The sequence below is a fragment of the Diabrotica undecimpunctata genome, chromosome 2, assembly GCF_040954645.1.
Source record: "Diabrotica undecimpunctata isolate CICGRU chromosome 2, icDiaUnde3, whole genome shotgun sequence".
In the NCBI taxonomy this organism is placed as follows: Eukaryota; Metazoa; Arthropoda; class Insecta; order Coleoptera; family Chrysomelidae; genus Diabrotica; species Diabrotica undecimpunctata.
Window position 1 is genome coordinate 20,461,389 of NC_092804.1, and position 25,735 is coordinate 20,487,123.

The 25,735-nt window shown below is 32.2% G+C and overlaps 3 protein-coding genes and 1 long non-coding RNA gene across 8 annotated transcripts in view; 3 read left to right on the plus strand and 1 right to left on the minus strand.

Moving 5' to 3' along the window:
- LOC140434297 (b(0,+)-type amino acid transporter 1-like) overlaps window positions 1-3,897 on the plus strand; it is a 39,910-nt gene extending 36,013 nt beyond the window's left edge. For all 4 annotated transcript variants that reach the window (XM_072522452.1, XM_072522454.1, XM_072522451.1 and 1 more), the window contains exons 9-10: window positions 196-367; window positions 3,761-3,897. In XM_072522452.1, coding sequence (XP_072378553.1) covers window positions 196-367; window positions 3,761-3,819 — 231 coding nt within the window. In that variant the 3' untranslated portion in view covers window positions 3,820-3,897. The remainder of the gene's footprint in view (window positions 1-195; window positions 368-3,760) is intronic.
- On the minus strand, window positions 3,837-17,351 carry Atac1 (Ada2a-containing complex component 1). Of its 2 annotated transcripts, none has more exons than XM_072522456.1 (7): window positions 17,234-17,351; window positions 14,973-15,095; window positions 14,294-14,437; window positions 11,162-11,264; window positions 10,771-10,883; window positions 5,404-5,712; window positions 3,837-4,241 (listed from the first exon to the last, which is right to left on the minus strand). In XM_072522456.1, exons 2-7 carry the CDS (start codon window positions 15,003-15,005, stop codon window positions 3,894-3,896), a joined length of 1,050 nt encoding a protein of 349 aa, XP_072378557.1. In that variant the 5' UTR covers window positions 15,006-15,095; window positions 17,234-17,351; the 3' UTR covers window positions 3,837-3,893. The 2 variants fall into 2 exon arrangements, with proteins under 2 accessions (XP_072378557.1, XP_072378556.1); XM_072522455.1 differs by lacking the exon at window positions 17,234-17,351 and adding an exon at window positions 16,413-17,049.
- LOC140434300 (uncharacterized) lies at window positions 11,928-13,187 on the plus strand. Its single transcript, XR_011950039.1, has 3 exons — window positions 11,928-11,970; window positions 12,080-12,529; window positions 12,611-13,187. It is a non-coding gene; the product is annotated as an uncharacterized lncRNA (long non-coding RNA).
- Window positions 17,352-17,469: 118 nt separating the features above from the next.
- On the plus strand, window positions 17,470-23,711 carry NELF-B (negative elongation factor B). Its single transcript, XM_072522450.1, has 6 exons — window positions 17,470-17,882; window positions 18,621-18,719; window positions 18,780-19,151; window positions 19,748-20,167; window positions 21,800-22,207; window positions 22,885-23,711. The coding sequence occupies exons 1-6, from the start codon at window positions 17,754-17,756 to the stop codon at window positions 23,230-23,232; spliced, it is 1,776 nt and encodes a 591-aa protein (XP_072378551.1). The 5' UTR covers window positions 17,470-17,753; the 3' UTR covers window positions 23,233-23,711.
- The last annotated feature ends 2,024 nt before the right edge of the window (window positions 23,712-25,735 follow it).

A 25,735-nucleotide genomic window follows, 5' to 3' on the forward strand; every position in this document is an offset into this window, starting at 1 on the left:
TCATTGCGTTTCAGTCTTTTTTTTTTTATTTTTTTCATACCTCTGCGCTCCGCTCCGTCTGCAACCCGCTTTAAGAAAGTTATGCTTCAAAAAATATACACTTATGTTAAATTGTTTCTAGTGCTTATTATTAGGCTAAGAGCCACTATTATAATTATTCGTTTCATATATAATTTTCTATTTTTAACATTGCAGGTGCCGATTATAATACCAGCATTTATCTTATTAGTTTCATTATATTTAAGTATAATTCCCATAGTTTTGGAACCTTCTCCCAAATACCTGATGGCACTAGGATTTATGCTGATAGGAGCCTTTGTATACTATTGGTGTGTTTACAAAAACAGAAGGCCTTCGACTGTTATGGGTATGTATTTGAAACTATGCAGCAATAGCTTATTAACAAAATAGACATTAGTTCATAGACACAAAAGGAGTTTAAAAGAGATTACGCACAGCACTTAAATTTTTACGGCAACAAGGCATATACAGATCACGACATTGTTTTATTGACCATACAAGAGAATGGCAATCGCTGTGATATGTTGCACGTTTCCACCTCTATATTCATTTCACAGTAGGTACGAATTGTCGTAATTGTCACATTGACATTAAAAATTTCAAATGAAGTTCTGAAAGAATAAACAAATAATTAATAAAATGCCTATTACGTTGTGCACCGTTGGTACTTTCAGGGTCATTCGATACGCGAAATAATTGATTTATTTATTGTTGCCTTCGAAAATAGACCCCCAATAACTGTTACAACAGTTAAAAATACCATTAAACATTTTCAAACTTCGGGATGTGTAAACAGTTTGTCATGAAGGTAATGAAACACGTGTTAGACCTGTCGATGAGGAGCGTCAAAACAGGGATATTGATATTTGTGCTTTTGTGGAAGCTAGTGAACCTTGCAATAGTGTACAAATTGCTAGGGAAGTTAACGTGAATGCTCGAACTGTCCAGCGAGTTCTCAAAAGGAATTGGTATCACCGTTTTAAGATACAACCAACACAAGAACTGTTTCCGGAAGATAACTTTAGGCGGATGGAGTTTTGTGAATTTATGTTAGATAAACAGAATTAAAATGTACACTTTTTAAAAAATATTTTATTTTCTGACAAATCTTCATTTTCATTACATAAAAAACACAATCCATCCGTTGCAAGGTATTATTCTCGGAAAATTAAGCACCTCAGTGTTGCAGTGCGAACGCAGCATCCGCAAAAGTTAAATGTTTGGACTGCGATGTTAGGCAACCATATTGTCGGTCCATTTTTTATCGATGGAAACCTAAACGGGCCCAAATATTTACAACTTTTACAGAATGAGATCATTCCGGCAGTTCGACGCCTTCCCGTTAATTTTCAGGAGGTTTATTTCCAACAGGATGGGTGTTCGACTTACAACTCTAGAGCAACTATTGACTTCCTCAATCAAACGTTTCCTGATCGACTGAGAAGTACACGTGGTACAATTAAATGGCCCGCTAGATCCTGTGACTTAGCGCCTAACGATTTCTTTTTTGGTTTTTTTTTGTTTTCTCAAAGAAAACATTTATATGCATCAGTTTGAAAGGGCCACAAGGGCAAAAATACTTCATTTCTATGCAAGCATTACACCAGCCGTACTCCAAAATTTTAGGAGAAATCTGTATGACAGAATTGGTTACTGTTTAGCACAAGGAGATGGAATATTTGAGCCCTTAATTCATTAACCTGCTTTCCTAATTTTTATTTTTTTGTTAGGTACATTTTACGAAGTCTGTAGGTTCTTAATTAGGTAGTTTTTTTTGTTTAAGTTTGGAAGAATTTTATTGTTTTTTTTTATTATACGTACAAACGATTCTTATTCTGATTTTTTTTTCTTCTTTCTTGTCTTATTGTTATAAGCTTTAACTATAATAAATATACTCTAGAGATTTGATTGCAATAAATCTTAATTCGAATGGTGAACAAAACAATGTCGTTATTTGTATAGTCAGAATACGAGAGGGACTTTCCATGTAACAAATTGTCGTATAACAACTCTAAGAAGGGCATTGTGATAAATGAAACCAAATAATTCTGTAACAACAAAATTATATTTAAACTTTTACATAAACTGGTTTGTATATTGAATTTTAAAAATACATGAACATTTTGTCCATTCAAGTATAAACTGACACTTCCTCCTCTTTGCAACAAATTATTCAGCATGGTGTCTAGGCTACTACCAAGTCATAAAAATAAGTAATTTATGGCCTTAAATTGCGATTTTTTTTCGATGGCTTTATATATTCCATTTGGCACCAGAAACAAACAGCCTATTTTGATCAACAACCAGGAAACTCGAGAGAGTGGTGGAATTTGTATATCTGGGCAGCATATTTTACTACAATGGTGGTACAGACCGTAATAAAAATAAGAACAAGAATTGATGAGGTTCGTCTACGATATGCTCAATAACATATGGAAATACACGATTTTTATTATTATTATATATATATATATATATATATATATATATATATATATATATATATATATATATATATAGATTGTTATTTCCTGACCGTGAATATTTAAATAGAAACTTTTTTATTTCCTGGGTTTGTCGGTCTGATGTAAATAAAACTATTTGACTTTTGCTTAAACTTTTCGGCAACTTTGCCCCTTTCTCAATTGCACTTTATTTTATTTTATTAACATTACATTTTACAATTAAATTTCATGTTTACACTTTTTTAAAAAGTTTAACATGGATTAAAAAATTGGTATCTGATATTGACAGATGACATCTGGCAGGTATCTTAAAATAGGAGTGGCTCAGGATCGTATCTTAAATATCTGCCATAGCGCATTTAAAAAACAACTCAATTTAATAAATTATGATACATATTGGAAAGATCTTTGATGTCAGTCTTATCATTAATAGAATTTTGATCTTTTTTTATGTGAATCATCTCCAATATGCATCTTTTGTTGTAATTATGTTCTTTTTCCAAAACCTGTACAAATCTATTTTGATAACTTTCGCCACTCTCTTTAATTTTAACTTGACAATTCCTCGACTTGACTCCTCGTTGACAATTTACTTATTATTTAACAATGGGTACAACAAACAAACAAACAATAAACAAAATTTTAAAACAAAAACTGCATAAGAAAGCCCTAAATTAGTATTTCCACCTTAGATATACAGGCAAGATATCAACAAAAATAGCCAAACACATGAAAAAGAAAGAAATAACACCAGTTTTCAGGAATAAAGGAATAACAACAGCCAAAAGAAAAAGCAGTTACACAGTGGTGTATACAAACTTAAATGTGGCGTCTGCCCAAAAACATACATAGGTCAAACGAGTAGAACTATGACCAAACGTATAGCAGAACATAAAAGGACTTTAAATAACAGAAAAAGAGATTCTACATACGCACATAATCATTATTTTAATGACGAATGTAAAATTCTTCACATCCAAAATAAAGGCCTTTAGCTATCTTTATTAGAATCTATGGAAATTATCAAATTAAAAAATACAGATATAATTCTGAATTACCAATTTAAGAAAAAAGTTCTCTCCTCCTCAAATTATTAAGCTGATGACTATAAAGGGTAAACAGATAGCAAAAATAGATCACTTGAGAAGGACATTCTGCCGAAACAGCTGTAGTGAATATAAATTGTAATATATTTTGTAAAAGTGTTAAAAACAAGGGTTTTCAGTGTTTTATTGTTAGACTTACTTATTTATTAAAAATATCGTTTTTTCCAGATAAAATTACCAAATGGGTTCAACTTCTTTTTTGCGTTGTGCCTCCGGAATCGGATTAAAACTTTGATACAATATATTTATAATAAATATGCCTTTTATTTAATTTTTTATAATAAAACTTAACAACTTAATTTTAATTCATATCACTGTCAAAATTACTCCTGCTCTCCTCGTCGGTTCCTAAACCTTCCTCGTTTTCTTCCTTTATCGCTCGATTCATGGACTCGAAGCTGTCAGTGGTGTCTTCGTTATCACTATCTACGTCTTTCGACTTGCCGTTTCCCATAGAAGATATGTCATCACCGTGGGATAGACAATAATTTTCGGCATCGCGATATATAACCATTGGATGCGTCAGAGGATGGCAATTGTTCGCATACATTTGAGACACGAAGCAATCTGTACAGAAGTTTGTGAGTTTGGGGCACACTAGACACGACCAGCGGCTACCAATAATCGGTTCAGCAGAACAATAATCGCACTAAAACAACAAAAAAGTGTTACACAGGTTATTCTATGATTTTTAGAATTTTCAGTGACAATAAAGCATATTACTTATTTACTTGGTGTGTAAGGTGTGTAAAAAACTTACAATCAAGTAAAAACTTTAATTGTATTTGATATACAGTACGTTAAGTTTTGGATTAGATATTGCAAACTACATAAAGTGCTAAAATCGGCAACATTGCCTCGTACAAGGTACTTGTAATTCTCCGATCCCCTCCGACACCTTAGCCTTATGACTCCTCGACAGAAAACGAGAAAGCAAAAACCATTTAGTATCACTTAACGCAAGGGATATGCATCTCCATCCGTCAAGTTTTGTTTTCCTTACGTATATCCGGTTCATTTCTTATAACATAACTTGATAAAAATACACTGACCATGATAAGGCGGTGCATTTCTATCGGTTTTTAATAATGTGAAAAATTTTTTGTGATTGAATTAAAAAAGAAAAGCGCATTTTTTTAAAAAGATAAAACAAAAAATATACTCTTATTGAAAATAAAAAATAATTCCTAATAAAATAAGAAATAATTCTTTATGTTCTATAGAAATGATTCTAATATTTGACCTTTTAGGTCTGAATAGTATCCTAATCTGTCATAAAAACTTCTGCTGACTGATGTAAGAGTTTCTGCTGTAATAAAATTGGAGACTTCTCTTATTCGGTTTTTTAATTCATCCAAATTTTGGGCTCTAGCTTCGGGATGATCGTAGATGTTGCTTTTTAAATGTCCCAAAAAAAGTAGTCCATGGGTGTAAGATCTGAAGATCGCACAGGTCACTTAATATCGCCTATTGCACTGATAACTCGATTCGGGAAAGTATTGTTTAAGTTATATATAAGTGTTAAATAAATATAAAACCTCTACCTTCCCCTCTTGGTTCTCGTCAGAGCTGCGTAACCTAATTATATGTAAAAAACAGGCCCACAAACAATTTAAAATTAGTGGTAGGCAAGATGATTATGACTGTTTTGTGGCTTTAAGAAACTAGTGTGAAATTTAACGGAAATTTAACCAAAAGCGGAAAATACTGACATTAAATCGAAAAGGCGACCAGGTCTGGTCTGACAAAAGTGGTAATAAGTAATTAATATAGAAATGCGCCAGAAAATAATTTGTATACATAATATTTACCTTATACTCAATATGTTGGAAACTATTCTCGTACGCCCTTTCTTGAAGCTTTATTTCTTTGACTTTCTTCAGCAACTGTACCTGAATTTCCGCTTTACCTTTGCCCATCATATTATTACCATTAAGGTACTCCGTTTCCACTAAACAATTCGATGATGTCGCAGATTCTTCTGCAGGGTGGTGACTGGAGCTGGGACCTGGTATATCTTCCATCTCGTCCATGATAACAGGAGGGTTAAATTTGGGAAAGAAAGTCGATGGTTTATATAAATAGTAGTTATGGCGTTGGTGTTTGTGCAAGAACGATTTCTGGAATAGAATATGGAAAAATACGAAAGTTAGATAAAGTAAATAAAGACGGAAGTCGAAGAAAGAGTGACATTTGTTTGAGATGTTGGCAAACATGTTATGTATAACACATGCTGACAAAATTTGGCCAATATTCAGACCCAGAGATCAGAATACACTTTTCAGAAGGTTTTTTGTGCACTGAATCCTAATCTGTGCTTCAAATTGTCAAATTGGCTCTATTTTCTGAGATTCTAACTTAAAAGTGGAAACATAGCGGTTTTTGGTCGTTTTTGAGGTTATGTAGCATCGTAATATAATTGTTCTCCTAGAAACTGTTATAACCACCTTAAAGTATAAGTCTTAATCTTTTAAATGACATTGAGTTTACTCAGGTATCTTCTTTTTTCGCTGACGAACATTTTAAATTCTCTTCTATAACGTTTTAAAAACCCTACAAACTAATGATTATATAGTATTTTAGAAAAGCTAAATTCAGAAATCCCAAATAAAACCTTATTCCAACAAACTTGAGAACTCAAAATACAACAATTTCAAACCTGCACACCTTAAACTCAACCAACCCCTAGACACCATCCCTTTCAGTCCCTGACACAAAGCAGTGTCTGCATCTTTTTCTAATGGGCCGGGTTTATCGACCACGTGACCTTCCCATTGATCATTTAGGTCACGTGGTCAAAAAAAAACCGGTTCATTGCGGGAAAATGCAAGGACTGCTTTGCATCAGTTTTCTTTGTCGCACGTCTCAGTCTCTTTCTATTATATATCTATGAGTACAGCAAGCCGGGTAAATGTAACCTCAAAAATGGCCAAAAACAGCTATTTTTGCACTTGTAGGTTAGGATATTTCAGAAACCAGAGCCAATTAAGCAATTTGGAGCTCAGATTCGTATTGAGCGCACTAAAAGTATGCTCTGTTTTTTTAATTCTTAATTTATACAGGGTGTGCCAAACCTCCGGTTTTCTTTTGTTACAGCTAAACTATGATGTACATAAAAAATGTTTACAACAAAGTTAATCTATATCAAAGAAGTCTATAATTTAAAATTATTATACAGGGTCTGTCAGAACAATAGAATGAACCAAAGTTGTTTTTAAATGGAACATCCTGTGTATTAAACCATTTTTGAATATATTAAAAATATAAGGAGTTTGTATATATTATATAGATGTATAGATTTTATAGGTCTAAAAAATGTAAATGACATGTCAAAGTTTTTCTAGTCTAGCGTCATTTTTAAATAATTTAATATCTTTGAGATCTAGTAATACAATATAAAGTGTGACCACTTTTAAAAAATTGTATAATGAAACACATTGGAAAAAAATGTTAGCTGAAACGAAAATGTTTTGGAAAAAATTTTATTATCTGACGAATCGACATTTCCTACACACCTATTTCGAATTACATCCCAGAACCACTGGTTGCTAAATGTTTGGAGAGGCAATTATTGGACTTAAAAACAAACAACCAAGAACCGCACACCGCTAGGTTTTGATTGTTGCTAAATTTGAAAGTTAAAGTTTTTAGTGGTTGGTAAATTAAAAAAAAAATGAAAACCTAAACTGATATAGTTGAAATCTTAGAGGAAAATGGGTGCTCGAATTTCTATGTCACAGTATATTTTAGAGTGGTGTAAAGTTGTGTTATAGAGGTAGCACCTTTTATCGGAACGACCACATCGAGCGTCATAGACGGGAGATGGTTCTTGATAACTGGTCCTCATAAGACAACTAACTCTCACTTATGGCTCCACGTGCCACACCCCGGGCAACTGCATTGGTCTGCAGGCTAAACTAAGTGAGGGTAGCCAGATATGGCGACAATTCCACCGAGCGATTGCCGGTATAAGCAATCCCCCGCTTATCTACCAACGGCTTCGGGCAGAAGAGTGGGTAAGTGGTAGGGCACTCTTTTGTCCTGAGACAGAGAAATCTGTCTCGAAGGCGGATGAATCAAGGAATGGTCAACGGCGTAAGGATACAGAAGGCAACGGGAAACCACTGTATTAATGATCTTTAAGATTCCCTAGTATAATCATGATGGCAAATGTCACATCAATCACTCATGTTACTGATCATGGACCTCGGAACCCAAGATCCGGCAGGAGAGGAAACCAACAGACAGACCATAGGGCCTCTCAGGTCGTGAACCAGCGAAATCCCTGTGTAAGTAATGTCAATCACCTTAAGGTGTTAAGAATAGCGACGTGGAATGTAAGAAGCCTCTTTGCAGCAGGTAAATTAACTAATGTAGCCCTTGAAATGGAAAACCTTAAAATTGATGTCCTAGGTATAAGTGATGTACAGTGGCCAGGATCAGGAAAATACACGAACAATAGTGGAACAGGCACCATCAGTTCAACTCATCGTTACGGTGTCGCTGTCTTGGTATCAAAGAAAATCAGTAACTGTGTAACAAGTTTACTCCCTTCTCTGATAGAATAATGGCACTACAACTTCAGTCAAATAAACAAATTATAAATATTATACAAGTATATGCTCCTACGGCTGATAAAGATGATGATGAAATTGAAAGTTTCTACTACGATCTGGAACAAATTCTAAAATCAATGAAGAAACATCACACTACAGTAGTAATGGGCGATTTTAATGCCAAAATTGGACATGGATGTGTGGACGGTTACGTGGGTGACTATGGATTAGGAGAACGAAACGAACGAGGAGACCGTATGGTACAATTTTGTCAAGCGGAGGAGTTAGTAGTTGCTAACACTCTTTTCAAGTTACCTAACATACGACTGTACACATGGAAATCTCCGAGTGACACCAAAGGTAGAGTAGTCAGAAATCAAATTGACTTTGTCCTTGTTAGACAAAGATTCCGCAACTCTATACTCTCAGCTAAAACCTACCCAGGAGCAGATATAGGCTCGGATCACAATCCTGTAGTAGTCACATTAAGAATAAAACTAAAGATCCTTCAAAAACACATACAGAAACAAATTGACGTGAGAAGACTGAGTGAACAACATATAAAAGAGAAAACAATAGTGGGAGACAACAATAGTCCCAAAAATGGGAGAATATTAAACATGCCGTAATGCTGGCAGGGAGAGAAAATTTAACACCGAAAGAAAGGAAACATAAAGAATGGATGAATGAGGAAATACTACAGTTGATGTGTGAAAGAAGGGTACACAAAACAAATAATCCGATAAGATACAAAGAAACAGATAAACTGATAAAAAAGAAAATAAGAGGAGCTAGAGAAAGATGGCTAAGTGAGCAATGCCAGGAGTTGGAACAACTGGAGCGAAAATATGACTTTTTTAATGTACACAAAAAGATTAAAGAAATGACAGGAAGGAGAAGAACAACACAGACAGGACAGATCAAAGATACAGATGGTTTACTCATAACAGATTTACAACAAAAAATGAATCGATGGACAGAATACATATCACAACTTTTTGATGACAAAGATAGACAAGAAATCTCAAACGAATATACAGATGATACAGGGCCTGATATAATCAGAGAAGAAATAGATTATGCAATCAAACAAGCGAAAAGTGGTAAGGCCGCCGGTCCTGATGAAATTCCCGTAGAACTGCTCAAACTTATGGACGATGAATCTATTAAAATACTCCTAGATCTATTTAACACAATATATAGAACTGGAATAATACCTAGGGAATGGCTCCGTTCGACCTTTATACTACTGCCAAAAAAGGCAAATACAAGGGAATGCAGCGAATATCGTACGATAGCTTTGATGAGTCATGCTCTAAAATTGTTCCTGAAAATAATCCATAATAGGATCTATAGGAAATTAGACGTAGACATCAGTAACACTCAGAGGGGATTCAGCAAAGGGCTGGGTACAAGGGAGGCTCTGTTTGCAATGAACGTTCTCTCACAGAGATGCTTAGACATGAACCAAGAAATTTACACCTGCTTTATTGATTTCAAAAAGGCCTTTGACAAAGTACAACATGAACCACTAAGACAAATTCTAATAAAGAAAAATATAGACAGCCGAGATATTCGAATTATATGCAACCTATATTGGAATCAAACAGAAAATGTGAAGGTTGAGGGTAGGCTAACAGAAGAAATTCAAATCCGTCGAGGAGTCCGGCAGGGATGCATCTTGTCGCCACTTTTATTTAATCTGTATAGTGAAGCTATTTGTGAACAAGCACTCGAAGAAGAAGATCTTGGTCTGATAATAAATGGTGAGACGATCAACAATATAAGGTATGCTGACGATACGGTTCTCCTAACGGGAACGCTAGTAGAACTACAACATCTCGTTCAAAGTCTCAATATATACTGTAACAGTTACGGCTTGAAAATTAATTTGAAAAAAACTAAATTTATGGTAATCATGAAATCAAAGAACATCAGAGCTAATCTTGTAATAGACAATACAACGATTGAGCGTGTGTCCTGTTATAAATATCTAGGTGCTTGGATCACAGACGATACTGATCAAACAAAAGAGATTAGATGTAGAATAGAAATCGCTAGATCAGTCTTTAATAGAATGCGCAAACTCTTTTGCAATCGTGATATCAATATAAAGTTACGAATACGAATGCTGCGGTGTTATGTCTTTTCTACCCTGTTGTATGGAGTAGAGGCTTGGACACTAAAACAGTTGACCACAAAAAACATTGAAGCTTTCGAGATGTGGTGCTATAGGCGCATTCTCAGAATATCATGGATGGACCGCGTCACTAACACGCAAGTACTCCAAACTTTAGACAAAAGATGCGAAATTCTAAATGAGATAAAAACTAGAAAGATGGAATACTTGGGGCACATTGTGAGAGGTGAAAAGTACGAACTTTTAAGAAATATCATGCAGGGCAAAATTAAGGGCAAAAGAAATGTGGGAAGAAGAAAAATATCGTGGCTTCGTAATCTACGTGAATGGTTCGGGTGTAGTTCGATTGAACTTTTTAGGTGCGCTGCTAACAAAGTCGCAGTGGCCATGATGATTTCCAATCTCCGCTAGGAGTGGCACGAGAAGAAGAAGAAGAAGTATATTTTACTAAAGGTAACTGTATTAATACAGCATCCACTTACCTTGAGTTTATCAACAGATTTCGGCAATCTCCCTGGAATGGGTAAACCAGCTTGATACAGTTTCAAAAAATATTTCTGAATTCTACTGGCGACTTGAGCAGGAGATCTAGTCCCTACAAGATAATATAAGAACTTATAGTCAGCTACTGATGAAGAAAATTTCTGAAATAACAATTACTTTAAATAATCAATCATTACTAAAAATATTATTGCCAGTAAACAACAGTGTCTAAAAACTGTAACACATGTCTTATCTAGCCTGTCACTCCTGTCAGACATTAAAATTTTTTGAAACCAAAAATATTTAAACAGATATACACTGAGCACCTGCACCAATACCAAAAGATAATTAATTATCTATTTTTAAAAAATGTATTATTTTTTACTGTACCTAATTCTTTGGCTATTTTTTTGAATCTTCTCCTTTCAATTGGTTCCGGTGGATATTTTAGAAGCAATTCTTCTAACTTCTTCTGCTCCTCTGAAGTCCAAGCCTGAAAGAAAGTTATACAGGAATAATTTTTATAGAATATTCAAACATATGCACCAATAGATGTTTTGCATAAAAAATACATACATTTTGTGCAAGGAATAATTATGATGATTAATAGCACAGTAATAAAGTATTTCGTTTGCTTTCTAAGAATAAAATTCATATTAAAAAGATAAAACTTCAAAACAGTGATGTCAGTAAAACACTCCCATGGTAGAATGGATTTCTTTACTCTTGGTTGTAGTTAGCCGAAACTTAGATTTTTGCAAATATCTCCGGAAAGTTGGTTATAACTAGAACTTTGATTAGCTTTAGCTTCAATTAAAAAATTTAAGGAAAAATAGAAAAAAATTTAGCACCAAAAATTACATTAAAAAAACATAGATGTCTATTTTTAACATTTTATCCTGAATATCTTAAAAAGTAATAAACAGTACCTGGCCAAATTATTACGCCAAGCATTAAAAATTTGCATTTTTTAAAATTAATAATTTTTATCAACAGGAATGTTATGATTTTTCGCATAGCAACATTTAATATAGTATGGTAACATTATTGTACTATTTTAACGTTGGCAACACTGCCCTATTCGCCATTTCTAGACAGCATTGCGTCCTGTCAACTAGTAGTGTGCATTTTATAACCTCAAATACTGTCTATGAACATTTGAACTCTAAACGGGTTTGACCTGAAATTTTATTGCAGAGGTGAGTGATTTATCCTTTTTTTTTATTATTTTTTAGATTATTAACGTATGCAGTGAAGTTATTGGTATAATTAAGGGGGAAATTTAATTTAATTAAGGGACATTTTTAGATGGGAAAAACACTGATCTGCCACCAAAACGAGTAGGCCAGGTATTTGGACTCCTAAAAGCTGGACAAATGTCTCAAAATGTAATAGCAGCAATAGTAGGAGTATCAAGAAGTTATGTGAGGAATATAAAACAGAAAATTGTGTCTGGTGTCAGTTTGGATCCAAAGCGTGAGGGTCACAGCGGAAGACTGTGTGACTACTCCTAGGACTGATCGCAAAATAAGAGATATTTGCCTACTAAACAGAAAGAATCCACTGCGAATGATTACACAGGAGATAAGAGATGAAGGAATTTGTGTTTCAGAAAGAACAGTTCATCAGAGACTTGTCGAAAACAAACTGATAGCTAGGACACCAGCTCAAAAGCCAAGGCTTACTCCGGCTATGATAAAGAAAAGTTTTGAATGAGCACAAAAATACAAAAACTGGATAGTAGAAAACTGGAAAAAGGTATATTTGTGTTGTTTTGCTTGAATATCAATATTAAAAACTAAAAAACATGAGCATTTCTAAAATTTTTGTTGATTTCAGGTCTGCTTCTCGGACGAATCCGTTTTTCAAGTTTTGACAGAAAAAACGAAGTTTGTTCAGAGACGTCCCAACGAAAAATACAAGCCCGACTGTATTGTGCCCACAATCAAACAACCACCATAACTCATGGCCTGGTCTGTGGTATCCGGCAAAGGTACTCTACGTGGTGGAAAACACGATGAGACAAGACCAGTACCGGAAAGTACTCGAGACAAGACTTTTGCCAGAGCTGCAGGAATGATTTCCTGGAGAAGAGGAACTCATATTTATGCACGATAGTGCTCCTTGCCACAAGGCTAAGAGTATTTCAAATTATTAAAAAAAAAAATTTAAGTTCTTGACTCGCCAGGCAACTCGCCTGATATGAACGCTATTGAGAATGGGGGGGGAACTACTGAAAACGGAGATTGCGAAAAAAAAACATTACTAATGAAAAGGAGTTACTTGAAACGCTCATATATGAGTGGAATCATAATCCTGACCTCCAGGAAACTATTCAAGCCTGTATCGATAGCATGCCTCGACATGTTCAAGCCCTTTTAGCAGCCAAAGGCGGACATACAAAATATTAAATTTATCTACTACTTACCTACTTTGTAAAAATTATACTTTTTTAAAAAATACAAGTTTTTTGTTAACTTTCTTAGTACAGTTTAATTACCTAAGAGTTAATTTTCACAAAAAAGAACAAAACAGTAATTTTTTTAAAATACACTCATAATTCTGAGAGAAATAACCTCATAGTAAGTTTTTCCTTGCTTGGCCTAATAATTTGGCCAGGTACTGTATTTATAAAAAAACGGATTAAAGTAAAATTGTTTACAATTAAATTTCCTATCAAAATATGATCGTGAAATAGTAAAAAAATTCCCAATGTGTAAAAATGCAAATTCATGAAAAAGGAGAAAAATAATGTTGGAATCTGAAACATATCTATTCCAAAAACACATTCTTTAGACATATATTTATAAATATGGATGTAAAAATGGCCAATCACGTAAGAGATAACTCTAGAATACAGCTAGTGAAATGAGATTTCTAAGAAGAAATGTGAAAGAGAAATTAAGATGTAACTCAAGAACTGAATATCTACTCAACCAATGATATCTGATGTTTGATGGATGACAGGCAACACATCATTAAACCCTGGAATGAAGTAGAAATGGAAAACTCTTTAAAATTAGATATGAAAAATTTGGGATCACCTCCAAAAATAGCTTTACCAGCAAAATTTGAAAATTTTGTAAACTTTTCTCTAAATTAAAAATTCTTTTTTATAGAAGGAGCGATATTGCAAATTGATAATCCAGAACCAAAAATAAGTATCCCATTTTTGGGCCATATTTTTTTGTTTAACTTCAAATATTCATTTCAGAAACCAATTTTAGTTCAAATTGTCAGAAACATACAGAATTTTTGATTTCTCATAAGTAGATTTTCAAACCATTATTTCTATAGCTTTTTTGTTTTACATTTTTTTTGCAAAATGTCATTTTTGTCACAGAGTTGATACTTTTAGAGATATTTTAAATAAAATCCAAGTTCTGCCTTACCACAGCCAATTTAAGCTATTTGCTGTATAGACCTATACAAGAGCATATTAAATAAATCAATATTAAATGATAAAAGTCCTAAAAAAATATTACAATTCATTTTTCATTACTGAAAACATGTGTTACTTACATTATTGCCTTCATATTTTGACTTGTCTGTTGCTTTCTTGAGTTCATCTTCTACTTGAACAGCTGGAGTTGTCTCTGAATATATTAGATCTATTTCTGATTGGGGAAGTTTTACATCATAGTTTTCAAATTTAATTACTGGCAGCTAAAAACATTACTAATTATTAAAAAAAAATGATCATCAGAAAAGTGAAAAGTGTTATAATGCTGAATCTATTAGCAAAAAGATTAGTTTTTTATTTAGGAAAACAGGTGTTCATCAATTTAGACACTTTGTTGTAAAACATTTAAAACAAGGAACTGTATGAAATTTGTTTGACAGTAAAATATACTTATAGTAAACTAAGTATCAGAGATGATTTGTCTCACAATTACTACTTGATAATACCTATTTACTTGAAAATAATAACATTGCATTCTCTTGAATATTAGTCAGATTAACTAACCAATAGCATTGACTAAAAGTGTGTTAGTTTGAGTGTAAAATTTCGAATCAAAAGCGAATTTTCTTTAGTGTACAATAGGAGAATATCTTTGCACCAGTTCTATATGTACTAGACACATGCTAATCAATTAGCCTACAGATAACACTGCTAACACCTTATACTGTTCCTGTTGTAGCATGTTTTATATTTGAAAAGCATCTAAAGGTACAGCATACTAACTATTTTTACTATTACCTTTGCTAGCTCCAGCCTATCAGGCAATTGCATACCTAAATCTTCTTTATTTACAAATTTCTTAAATAAATCGTGAGTATCTTCCAAGGCACGCCTTTTTACTTCAACAACTTGATTATAATCCTAGAAAATATTTTTCATGCTTACATATTCATATACAATTTATAAGTGTATACATTTTAAATCATAAAGGGCTAAAATTACAACAAATATGTATCAAAAAGTTCTCACCTACGGTTCTCAAACTTGTACTTGTATACGAGGGAAAACATGGAAACTGTTTTACAATGAAGACCCAAAGAGCCATAGAAAGGTAAATGCTGAACATCAGGCTATCAGACAAGAAAAGAAATACTTGGATCTGCAACAAAACAAAAGTGACTGAAGTATTAACACAGATAGCAAAACTTAAGTGGAAGTTCGCTGGACATACCATAAGAAAGAAAGATGACAGATGGAATAAGATGATTATACACTGGAGACCATATAGTTACAAACAGAAAAGAGGAAGGCCACAAATGAGATAGTCAGATGACTTGAAGAAACATGTAGGCCCGAAGTGGATACAAACTGCCTACAATAGAGAGACGTGGAAGAAGGAAGAGGAGGCCTATGTCCAAAATTGTAATTGTATGTATTGTATTGTATGTATATGTAATATATAGATGTATCAAAAATATCAGGTGTACAGTTGAAACATACTTCAAAAGATCTAAAATTAAATGAATATTGTAAACCATTGAAATTAGAAATAAACAAAGATAATTATAAAAAACTTCCAGATATCCTTATTTTGCCTTAATTTCTATGCAGAGTTGGTTCATTTATTGCATTACTCCATAAGTTTGTATGCACTAATTATTTCAACATTTGCTCTCCTGCTTTGGAATCAATTGGTGGCACATCTAAACTTATAACTTACTATAATAAATACATTCTAATTTTATCCTTTTTTGTTAAACCAATAATTCATTTTAGGATGCTCATCATCTCAACACACATTTATTGTTCTGCTTTTATATATTTCAGTCATTATATAGGTAATCCTCTAGAACATGAAAGGTTTATAGTGTGAAAGATAAGAATGAATTTTTAACAAAAGAAAAACATAAATGAAATGAGCAGTATATTCTTAAAAGAATAATTGAAGAAAAATCAATAAAAGTAAAAGAAATGTTCACATTCATCACCAACTACAAAAACTTAAACCAATACCCCAAAAATCAGGAGCCCATATGTATAAAATGAGTAGGGTAATTAATTTTGTCAATATGGTTAATACTTTGATGATATTTTAGGGTATTAGGTAATACTGGACAATCACACTGGAAAGCACACTTTTTCTGTCACTTGAAATACAATCAGATTACCACATATCTTCAAGTTTTGAGTCATGTAATTTTAACCCCTTAATTAATAAAAATAGTAATTTGAACTCACCTTTATTAATCTTTCTCTTTGAGCTACAAGAATATATAAAGTTTTAAGAACATCGCAATAATCTTTATTGCCTTTTAAAGCTAAATGTTCGGATTCAAAGAAGAAGCAGTCTTCTTCATTTGTATTAACGTTTGAAGCCATTTTACCAAGTAAACAAAATACAATATCAATGCAAATACAAAATAAAATAATTTAATTATACAAGCCCCCTATTTTGATTGTTTATTATGTTTATATTATACATATTTTGACGTATCACGTATGACAGATGATGTAGAACTTTAAATTAAAACCCTTTAAGTTGGCCACTCTTTTGGAATAACCAACCCTATATATGCCTATACACATCATACACATATATCACAATAAAAATTAAAAGAGATTTTTTTTATCGTTTTTTATGTTACATAAGCCAAGAACATAAACATGATAAAACGAAAAACACTTTGAAAACTAGTGAAAGAGAATATAATAAACCACTGCACTACTTTATTTTTAAGTTATAATACAACGTAAAAATAATTATCCAAGTTTAAACTTTAGTGTAGAATTTATTTTATTATTTGTGTTGTAAACCAACTACGCTTTGTTTAAAAACTATAAACAAAAAATTGAATTAAGTCATTACTCTGAATTAAGTTGTGTCATATTACTCGTTCATTTGTGACTCATAATTAATATTTTTTTATTAAGAGTAAAGAGGGGCCAGAGTTACTATGAAAAAAAAAGGATAGCATAGTCTGAACTAGGCTTTAGAGTGTTGATGAGTTTCTATTTTAGTTTAATTATGTTGTTCTACGATAGAAATATAATAGACTTACATGTTTCTACTCGCATGGTATAAAAAAATCGTCAATAATAATTATTATTACAATATAATGATATTTAAACACCACAAACAATTTTCGTTTCAAATTTGAAGGGATTTTTGTCTTTCTGATTTAATTTCTACCAACCTTAGAAAATGTAAATTTACTATAAATGATGGTGAATAGTGTAATAAATTATTATCAGCAACGAAGTAACATACTACATATCAGCGTAAATTCTTTTTATTTTTGTTGGAGTTTCACGAATAATTTAAAAATAACGATTAAGCTTTTAATTGCTTAATAATCAAATAAATGAGTTTTTACCAATACTTTAATTTAGAAAAAAGAAGTTTGTTATGACATTTAATAATACGTCAATTGTCATAACTTTGAGCTATTGTTGATTTAGGAATCTGTTCGAGTTTAATATTGTTATATTTAATGAAGACAAGATTTTACATTTAGTAAAATTTAGAGCGAGTTGTTAGTGTATAATATTTAATGTTAAACTATTTCTATAACTCGAACCATGTCTTTTCATAGAGGTAATACCAATCCTGATTTTCCTTTGGAAGCTTTAAAAGTTCATGGGCCAAATTATCTAAAACATGCTCTTACCAGCTGTACTGATCCTTTGAAAGCTATTGAAGAATTTCAGGTAGGTTTTCAGACTAGCACAGTCTTAATATGAGAAGTTTTTAAAGAGAATTTAAGACTCTTCCAAGTTGTCTGTGGGAAATTGTATTCTCCACAAAAGAAAAATACATTATGATTTCATAATTTACATTAGATCACTGTTAGAAGAGAATTGCAACTATAATAAAAGCTGATACTTTACAAAATAATTTATTTTTGTGTTTATGTAGTATTGTACAGTTTATAACTACTTTGCTCCAAAGAGCTTTAGAACAATAATTCATAATTTTTTTGCTTTTATCACTGTCGAGTAGGCTTCCTTAATCTACAATCATGCAATATCAATCCTGTTCACAGACATGTGCTGCATTGCTGCATAAATGTTTACCACCTGGTCTTCTTTTGTCCTCTTCTCAAACTCCTTCAAGGAACTTGCAATTTGGCAATTTTTTATAATGGATAATTATTATCTTCATATTGAACATGCCTTAACCATCTTTATTCATGTTATCTCATTTTGATATATTCGTGTCACCTCTAGAGTTCATTCTTAATTGGATTTTTTTTTTGTCTCTCCACCTATCCATCTAGGCATTCTGATTTCTATCACTTGTATTGTTTGTTTCACTTTCTTTTTAGCTGCCCAATTAAGTTTCATACATTCAGTTCCATATATATGTTTATATAATTATTATAATTGCATTTCATTCATACATAAATGGCAAGTTTTGATTAGAATTTGTATTCTTAATCTTTTAAGCTAACAAATGGAATACTCTTACCATCACTGAGGCCTATGCTTCCATTGCTAGATCTGCATGGAGTTAGAAGACTGGATTTTCATATGTCTGTAGTGGAGGTAAATATTTACAAATCATATTCATTGTGTTTTCTGTTATAAATAATGCTAATGTTTTAGGAGCTAAGGGAAAAACTGATAAACCATATTCATGAGATTGGGAAGCAAGAAGGTAAAGAACGTGATCACAAACTGAGAGAACTATTAGTGAAAAGTTTTCCAGTAATAAGAGTTAAAGCTATGAGGCCGATTGTTATGGCTATTTTGAAAAATATTCCTCAGATTGAGGACCACTATTTAAAGGTGTTAGTTAGGGATAGAGAACTATATTTAGATACAGATACAGAAGTAAAAAGACAGATATGGAAGGACAATCAGTCTCTTTTTGGAGATGAAGTGTCACCTTTACTCAGCCAATACATTAGTGAGAAGGAAAATGTACTATTTGATCATTCAAATTTAGCAACACAGTTTTTTGGACCTTCACCAAAGGTTTGTTTATATGTACTGAATTTATTTGAACATCTGTAAACTATATTGCAGTTATCAAAAAATGTATTTTAATCTAAAACATGAATTCAAACAAAAGGTTTGCTTATATGGTTTCTGGTTTCTTTGGTATGACCCTTATTGGAGATGACCAGGGTGATTGACTTAGTCTGATCATTCCTTGATTCCTTCGTTATAGATGTGTGGATACTAATATGACAACCTAAACTGAAAGTTCATCTCTGGTGCTTTATTTGGTTATTAAATGTTAATGGGTCGTCCAGATGATGGAATTCTTCTTCTTTATTTAGATGATCAGTTCTAATGCTACTTGGATATATTTATTGGTGTTATTGGTTAGCTTCTTCCAGGCAAGTTTATTAGAACAGATCTTCAAAATACCAGTGAAACGTAATTTTTTTTAAGTTCCTTTTGAAATTTCTTTTAAATAACTTTTCATTTTATTACACTTACTTTAATGGCACCTTAAAAAAGTGGTATGTGTTAGATTATTTACATTTGGAGATTTATATTTTTGCACAAGCTACTTATAGTAGTGGTGTTGTAATGATAATATTGTAACAAAATTCATGTTGTAGGTACGAAGACAAGGAGAAGTTGTCCAAAAACTAGCTCACATGATAGGTAACAGTGTCAAACTATATGATATGGTACTTCAATTTTTAAGAACTCTCTTTTTAAGAACTCGTATAGTCCATTATTGCACCCTACGAGCTGAACTTCTTATGGCACTTCACGATCTCGAAGTACAAGATATCATTTCTATAGACCCTTGTCATAAGTTTACTTGGTGTCTGGATGCGTGCATCAGAGAGAAAAACGTTGACATTAAAAGGTCCAGGGAGTTACAAGGTTTTTTGGATAATGTGAAACGAGGACAGGAGCAAGTGCTTGGTGATTTATCAATGACATTATGTGATCCTTATGCTATTAATTTTCTAGCTACTTCTGCTATCAAGATCTTGCAACATCTTATACATATGGAAGGAATGGCTAGGGTAAGTCCATAATTACTTATATTTGATGAATTTATTATGTACCTAAACAAAAGAAAAGTGACTAATTATGCCAAATTTAATATCATTCTAGAATCATTCAAAGACGAACGTATCGGATATCTTTATCAAAACACACTACGCAAAAAGATTACTCAAGCCTATAACAGCAATAGGTAATGTAGAAGCTGCCTGGGAGAAAGTAAAGAATATAAAGTATAAAGAACAGTGCCAAGGAAGCCCTAAGGAAAGAACAATAAACCCAAATAGAAGAAATAATAAACCATGGTTCACCCTAGAAATTAGGGAACTGGTAAGGAAAAAGAAGAATGCTTACATAAAGTACATTATCAACATAAAGTTTACAAAAGAGTGAGAAAAAGAACAAATAACACAATTAACGAACTCAAAAAAACATGCTGGGAAAACTTCTTGGTGGAAATGGAACACAATGTACATAGAGGTCACAAGAAGATCTGGAACATGTTAAGAAAGAAGAATAAATCAATCAACAAAGTAATAGTGATAAATGCTATAAATCGGGAAACATAGGCAAAATAGTTTTAAAATATGTATGTTAATAACAGCAAAAAGAATAATAATATAGAAATCGAAATAAATAATAAAGGGAACTACAAGTTCTGAGTGATAGAATATGGAACAAGGACACTCTAACAGAATTTGTTGTTCACGACGTTGCCAGATGGGTAAGACCAAATAGAACTAATGGGTCCAGATCGAATGCAAAGTGGGCCAAAACACAACAACCAGAATCAAGATGTCCAGTTGGTAGACCCTCAAAACGTGGGTATGACAGCTGAATATTAACTTCACAAGAAGGTAGATCACAGAAATGACAGGACCTGGTCCTAATACAAGAAGATTGTGTACTCACTTGATTTTCTCTGTCGAATATGGGGAGATTTTACTGTGCAGGTTAAGAACATATGCTTATTTGAAACGGTTAGTGATTAATAAATACTTATAAATCACTGTTCAATTAAATTGTTAGTATGTTCTAGACACTTTGCAATGGCGACATCGTTACACTTTTGAATTGCTTCCTTCCACATACTTACTTAAAACATGTTCATCTCTGCCAATATATGTATTATAGTAAGTCTTGCAATCTGTCGATAGTTCTGATAGTCCATTAAAATCTGGGTGACACGGTGGCAATCGAAGCACTTAGTGTCCATGGACACTCATTAATTCATCTACAATATAAATATTTTCTTCTATCTAAAAAAAAACTTCTAAATGCAAAAACAGGACAAAAAACAGAAAAAAAACCAGCACACTGACAGTCACAAGCAAACAAACCAGAAACGTCACAAATTGTACTTAAAATCTGAAAACGTTCCCAAGCGTCGTTTTTTCAATGGTTCAAATTTTTCTTTTGTTCAATGCGTGGAAGACAACGATGCTAGATAAAAAGTATGTGTTTTATCCTTCAGGTATTAATGACGCACGGGTAAAGAACCATGAACTTAACTGTAAGTGAGGGAATATAATGTTTTTGGTACTTCAATGATCTATTAAACTAGAAGCAGAAATCCCGTAGATCCAAATAAAAAGTAATTGCTTAAATCACATCACGGCAAAATTTTTTTTAGTCATTTTTTATTGTTTCAGGATAATACAATTTTGATCCTTCTTCTGCGAATGTTAGCCTTAGGTTTAAGCGCTTGGGTAATGATAGACTCACAGGATTTCAAAGAACCCAAATTAGATGCTCAAGTAGTGACCAAATTTCTTCCAGCGTTAATGTCTCTTATGGTTGACGATCAAGTGCGACAGTTGAGCGGTAAATTACCCCACGACGAACGTGAAGCTGCTATCACTGTCATCGAACATTCTGGACCATTGCCCGATGCGGTAGAGGCGTATTTGCAAGACAGTACTGTGGCTAGTATTCTTGCCATGTATTATACTCTGCATGCTGCGAGGCTCAAGGATAGGGTGGGGCTGTTGAGGATATTGACTGTCTTAGCTAATTGTAAAGATGACAGGGCGTTTGAGGATCCATTTTTACATTCTTTTGTAAGTATTTTTCTATTATTCTTACTTATTTATTACACTACATTTAAAACGATCTAGCAGCGTAGCTCGAGTTTGGCAAGTCATTTTGAGAAAGCTCGAGTTTTGTATTATATTTTTTACGTATCACCACGTTCGCAGCCAATATTTTAGGATAAACAAATTTTCAAAAGAATTAAAAATTAAATTTTTTAAATAATAATCTTCTTGCATATAAACCAAGTAAATATAAACTAACATAAAGCTTTAAATTATTTTGCTTAATAAATCTTACCTTAAAATTACAGCAACTATTATTTTTGGCAATTTTGCGAAAAAAATAATCGTATTATTAATTATATTAATATGTAATTAATATTATTAGTATTATAATTAAGCGTATGGTTTCAAGAACAAAATATGATTGACTTAGTAGGTTGAAATGTCAGTTGGTAGTTTAGATTTCTTTCCTATGTGGCTCTAGCAGTTATCGTCCCGGAACTGCGTTTCTGTGAGACGTGTCGTCCTAGCCTTTTATTGGATTAGGATTAGATCATTAAAGTTGATCAATGTGATCTTACTTAGCATTGTTGGATCAAATATAGTTGATTTTAAAATGTTTGAGCCTAAATATTGACAATTATAAAGAAAGAAACTTTGGTAATGATCAATTTTTAATGAATTCAATTAATTATTTCCAGGTGTGTTTACTCATTCACAACTCTGATGAATTCCAAGCGGAAGATTTCTGTACTGCTCTTTTCGACGAATTTTTCTTCGCTGGTCTCTCCAGGGATAACGTAACTAGACACCTTCTTAAGCTTTTATGGTACGTTCATCAAAAATTACCAACGAGTAGATTGCATTCTCTAATGAAAGCCCTACAACCAACTCATCAACACAGCGAAAAGGTCCATCTACTGTACAAACTGCTCCAAGATAAAATCGTTTCGCAAGAAGAGACTGTGATACCTCCTGAAATGGATATTGATATTAATTCACCGTTAATGAGTGTGCCCACTCCTGCTCCCTATCACCATACATTGTAAATGTATGTACATAAATGCTTAAAGAGAATGTATAGTGGACGGAATCTTCAAAAACGTAGGCAAAAGCCCACGGGTCATCCAACAAGACACCAAAATGGTTTTAGTTTGGCCGAAAATGAATCGGCTGTTCAATCATATAATTATATTTTACGAACATAGAAGATAACAAAAATGAAATGTACAAAAATCATGCATACATAACAAATACAACCCTTTGTTATAGTTTCAAAGTTTGTCTTCCGACCAGTCAAATATTTCAAATTATTCAAAATATGTGATTCTCATTAATTTGACGAACGTCGAAAAAAATTGACTTAAAAAAAATATCTTTCGAGAAACGACATACTGCGTAGATTATTTCTTTTAAATTAAAAATCCTGTATCCTTTTACATCTAAGATATAATTTTTTTCAATAAAAAACAAGATTCTGTGATTGTGCAACAACATTGTTATATAAATTAATAAAAAATAAATATAAATTTAATGAAGTTTTAATTTGTGAGTTTATTTATTAATTTATTTATTCAATAAATCCAACGTACCCTTAGGTGCAGTATTAATTGGACAATGAACAGGTGTGTATCGATATTCTCTGTCGGTGTCCCTGACTATAGTCGGACTATTTTCAATTAAAGGTGACTAATCTACAAATTGAACTAAACGGTAGCGGCAACCATGTAAAATGTCAGCAGTAAATTCTTACCGGGGTCATTTTTATTGTGTATGCTGCGCCCATGTAAATAAGTCAAAAAGTAAGATAATTCCCATAAAATTTGCCCCGTAAAAATATAAATTAGTGCGATTCACTAGTGTATAGTAAGACAAGTTCATTGAATAGTTTGAAAGATCGGTAAACTTATCAATATTTTGCTGGTCTATATATATATATATATATATATATATATATATATATATATATATATATATATATATATATATATATATATATATATATATATATATATATATATTTACGTTCTTAGCAAGAATGGGAATGAGAGAAATATGATATTTTAGTTTATTCGCTTAACATTTTATATGTGCATAGGCGTAGTGTGTTCTATTTCTTGGGAATATATTTATTAAATAGACTTTATTATTAACTTTAAAATAGTTTTGAGGTAAGTAAAGTAAATTTGAGGCAAGTTTATTTTTTATATAGTATTAACCCATTAACGATCTCTTTTTGTAATGTGGCCAATATTGTCGAATCTGGTTTCATCTGGTGCATACAAATTTAGATTGACGTCCATTTACTAAGTTTGACACTGATGTAACGGTTTCTTCACTATTATAAATTATAAATATTAATCTATGTCGACTCATGCTTTCTCTTATAATGTGCACTTCTTTATCCTCATCCTTTGACCAATGCATATCAACTTGAAGCAGAGTGTGAACCAGATAATATACATATGCTAATAATTTTTTTTAAATCTATGTTATTCATTTCAAAATCGTGACGGTTATTCTGCGATACATAAATATTTGTAAAATATAGAATGCTCTCAATTACTTTTTTAAAAAAGAGAGAAAAAACTTCAATATATGACTTGCTTCCATGGTTGGCTTTTATATTGTCTAAATATCAATCAGACTGATGTTGAATTACTACTGAGCACGAAGGAGTGCCTGTTGTTACAACTCGAGACAAATTTGGATTTACTATTTTTGCCTGGTTTTTTCTTTGGACGTTTTATCTGTGGTTCAGAGGAATATCATAATCAGAATCGTCAGAATTACCAATCACTTGTATTTCATATGTACCTGTAATATTCAATTTTATTGATTCTTCACAAATAATATTATCATCAATGTATTCTACATCAGAAACTTTCTAATCTAATCTCGGCGGCAAATAAACCACATTAAGTGAGTCAGCATTTTCACAATCTGAGTCTTCTTCTAACAAAGCTATTAACTCTTTAGTAGTTAGTGCCATCTTAATTTCATATTTCGAGAATTTACTGAAATAAAAAAATGAACTTCATAATATATTTTTATATTTATATAAACAAATAAAAACAAAGAAACTTTCAAATTAAGTTAAAAAAAAAACAAATATAACGTTTATAGCACACAGGAATTCTATAAATAGAGAATGATGTGTAATGACGAGATCGTATGTTAAAATTTCAGATTGTTTAGCCTAATTAAAAAATAAGTATTTTCCAAAGTTTTCTGTTTTTTGAAGTTCTGTATTAGGTACTCTCTAATAAGAGTAAAATTTTACTTTAATTTGTTAGACAACTATAAGATACCTGTCAAAAGACACATGATAATTTAATAATTATATTGGTCTTAGATTTAATTTTTACGTAATTACTTATGTGTTTAAATAAATAATTAATTTTTTTTGGTACGCCTCTGCAAAATTGATAAGTGGAATATGATTTCGTTGAAAAGTTATCGTTAAGTGCGATGTTGCCAAGTAATCGCCTTCAATTAAAAATTGTTTTAGTTTAGTGCCATTAACAACTAAACAACTTCGTTGGTATTTAA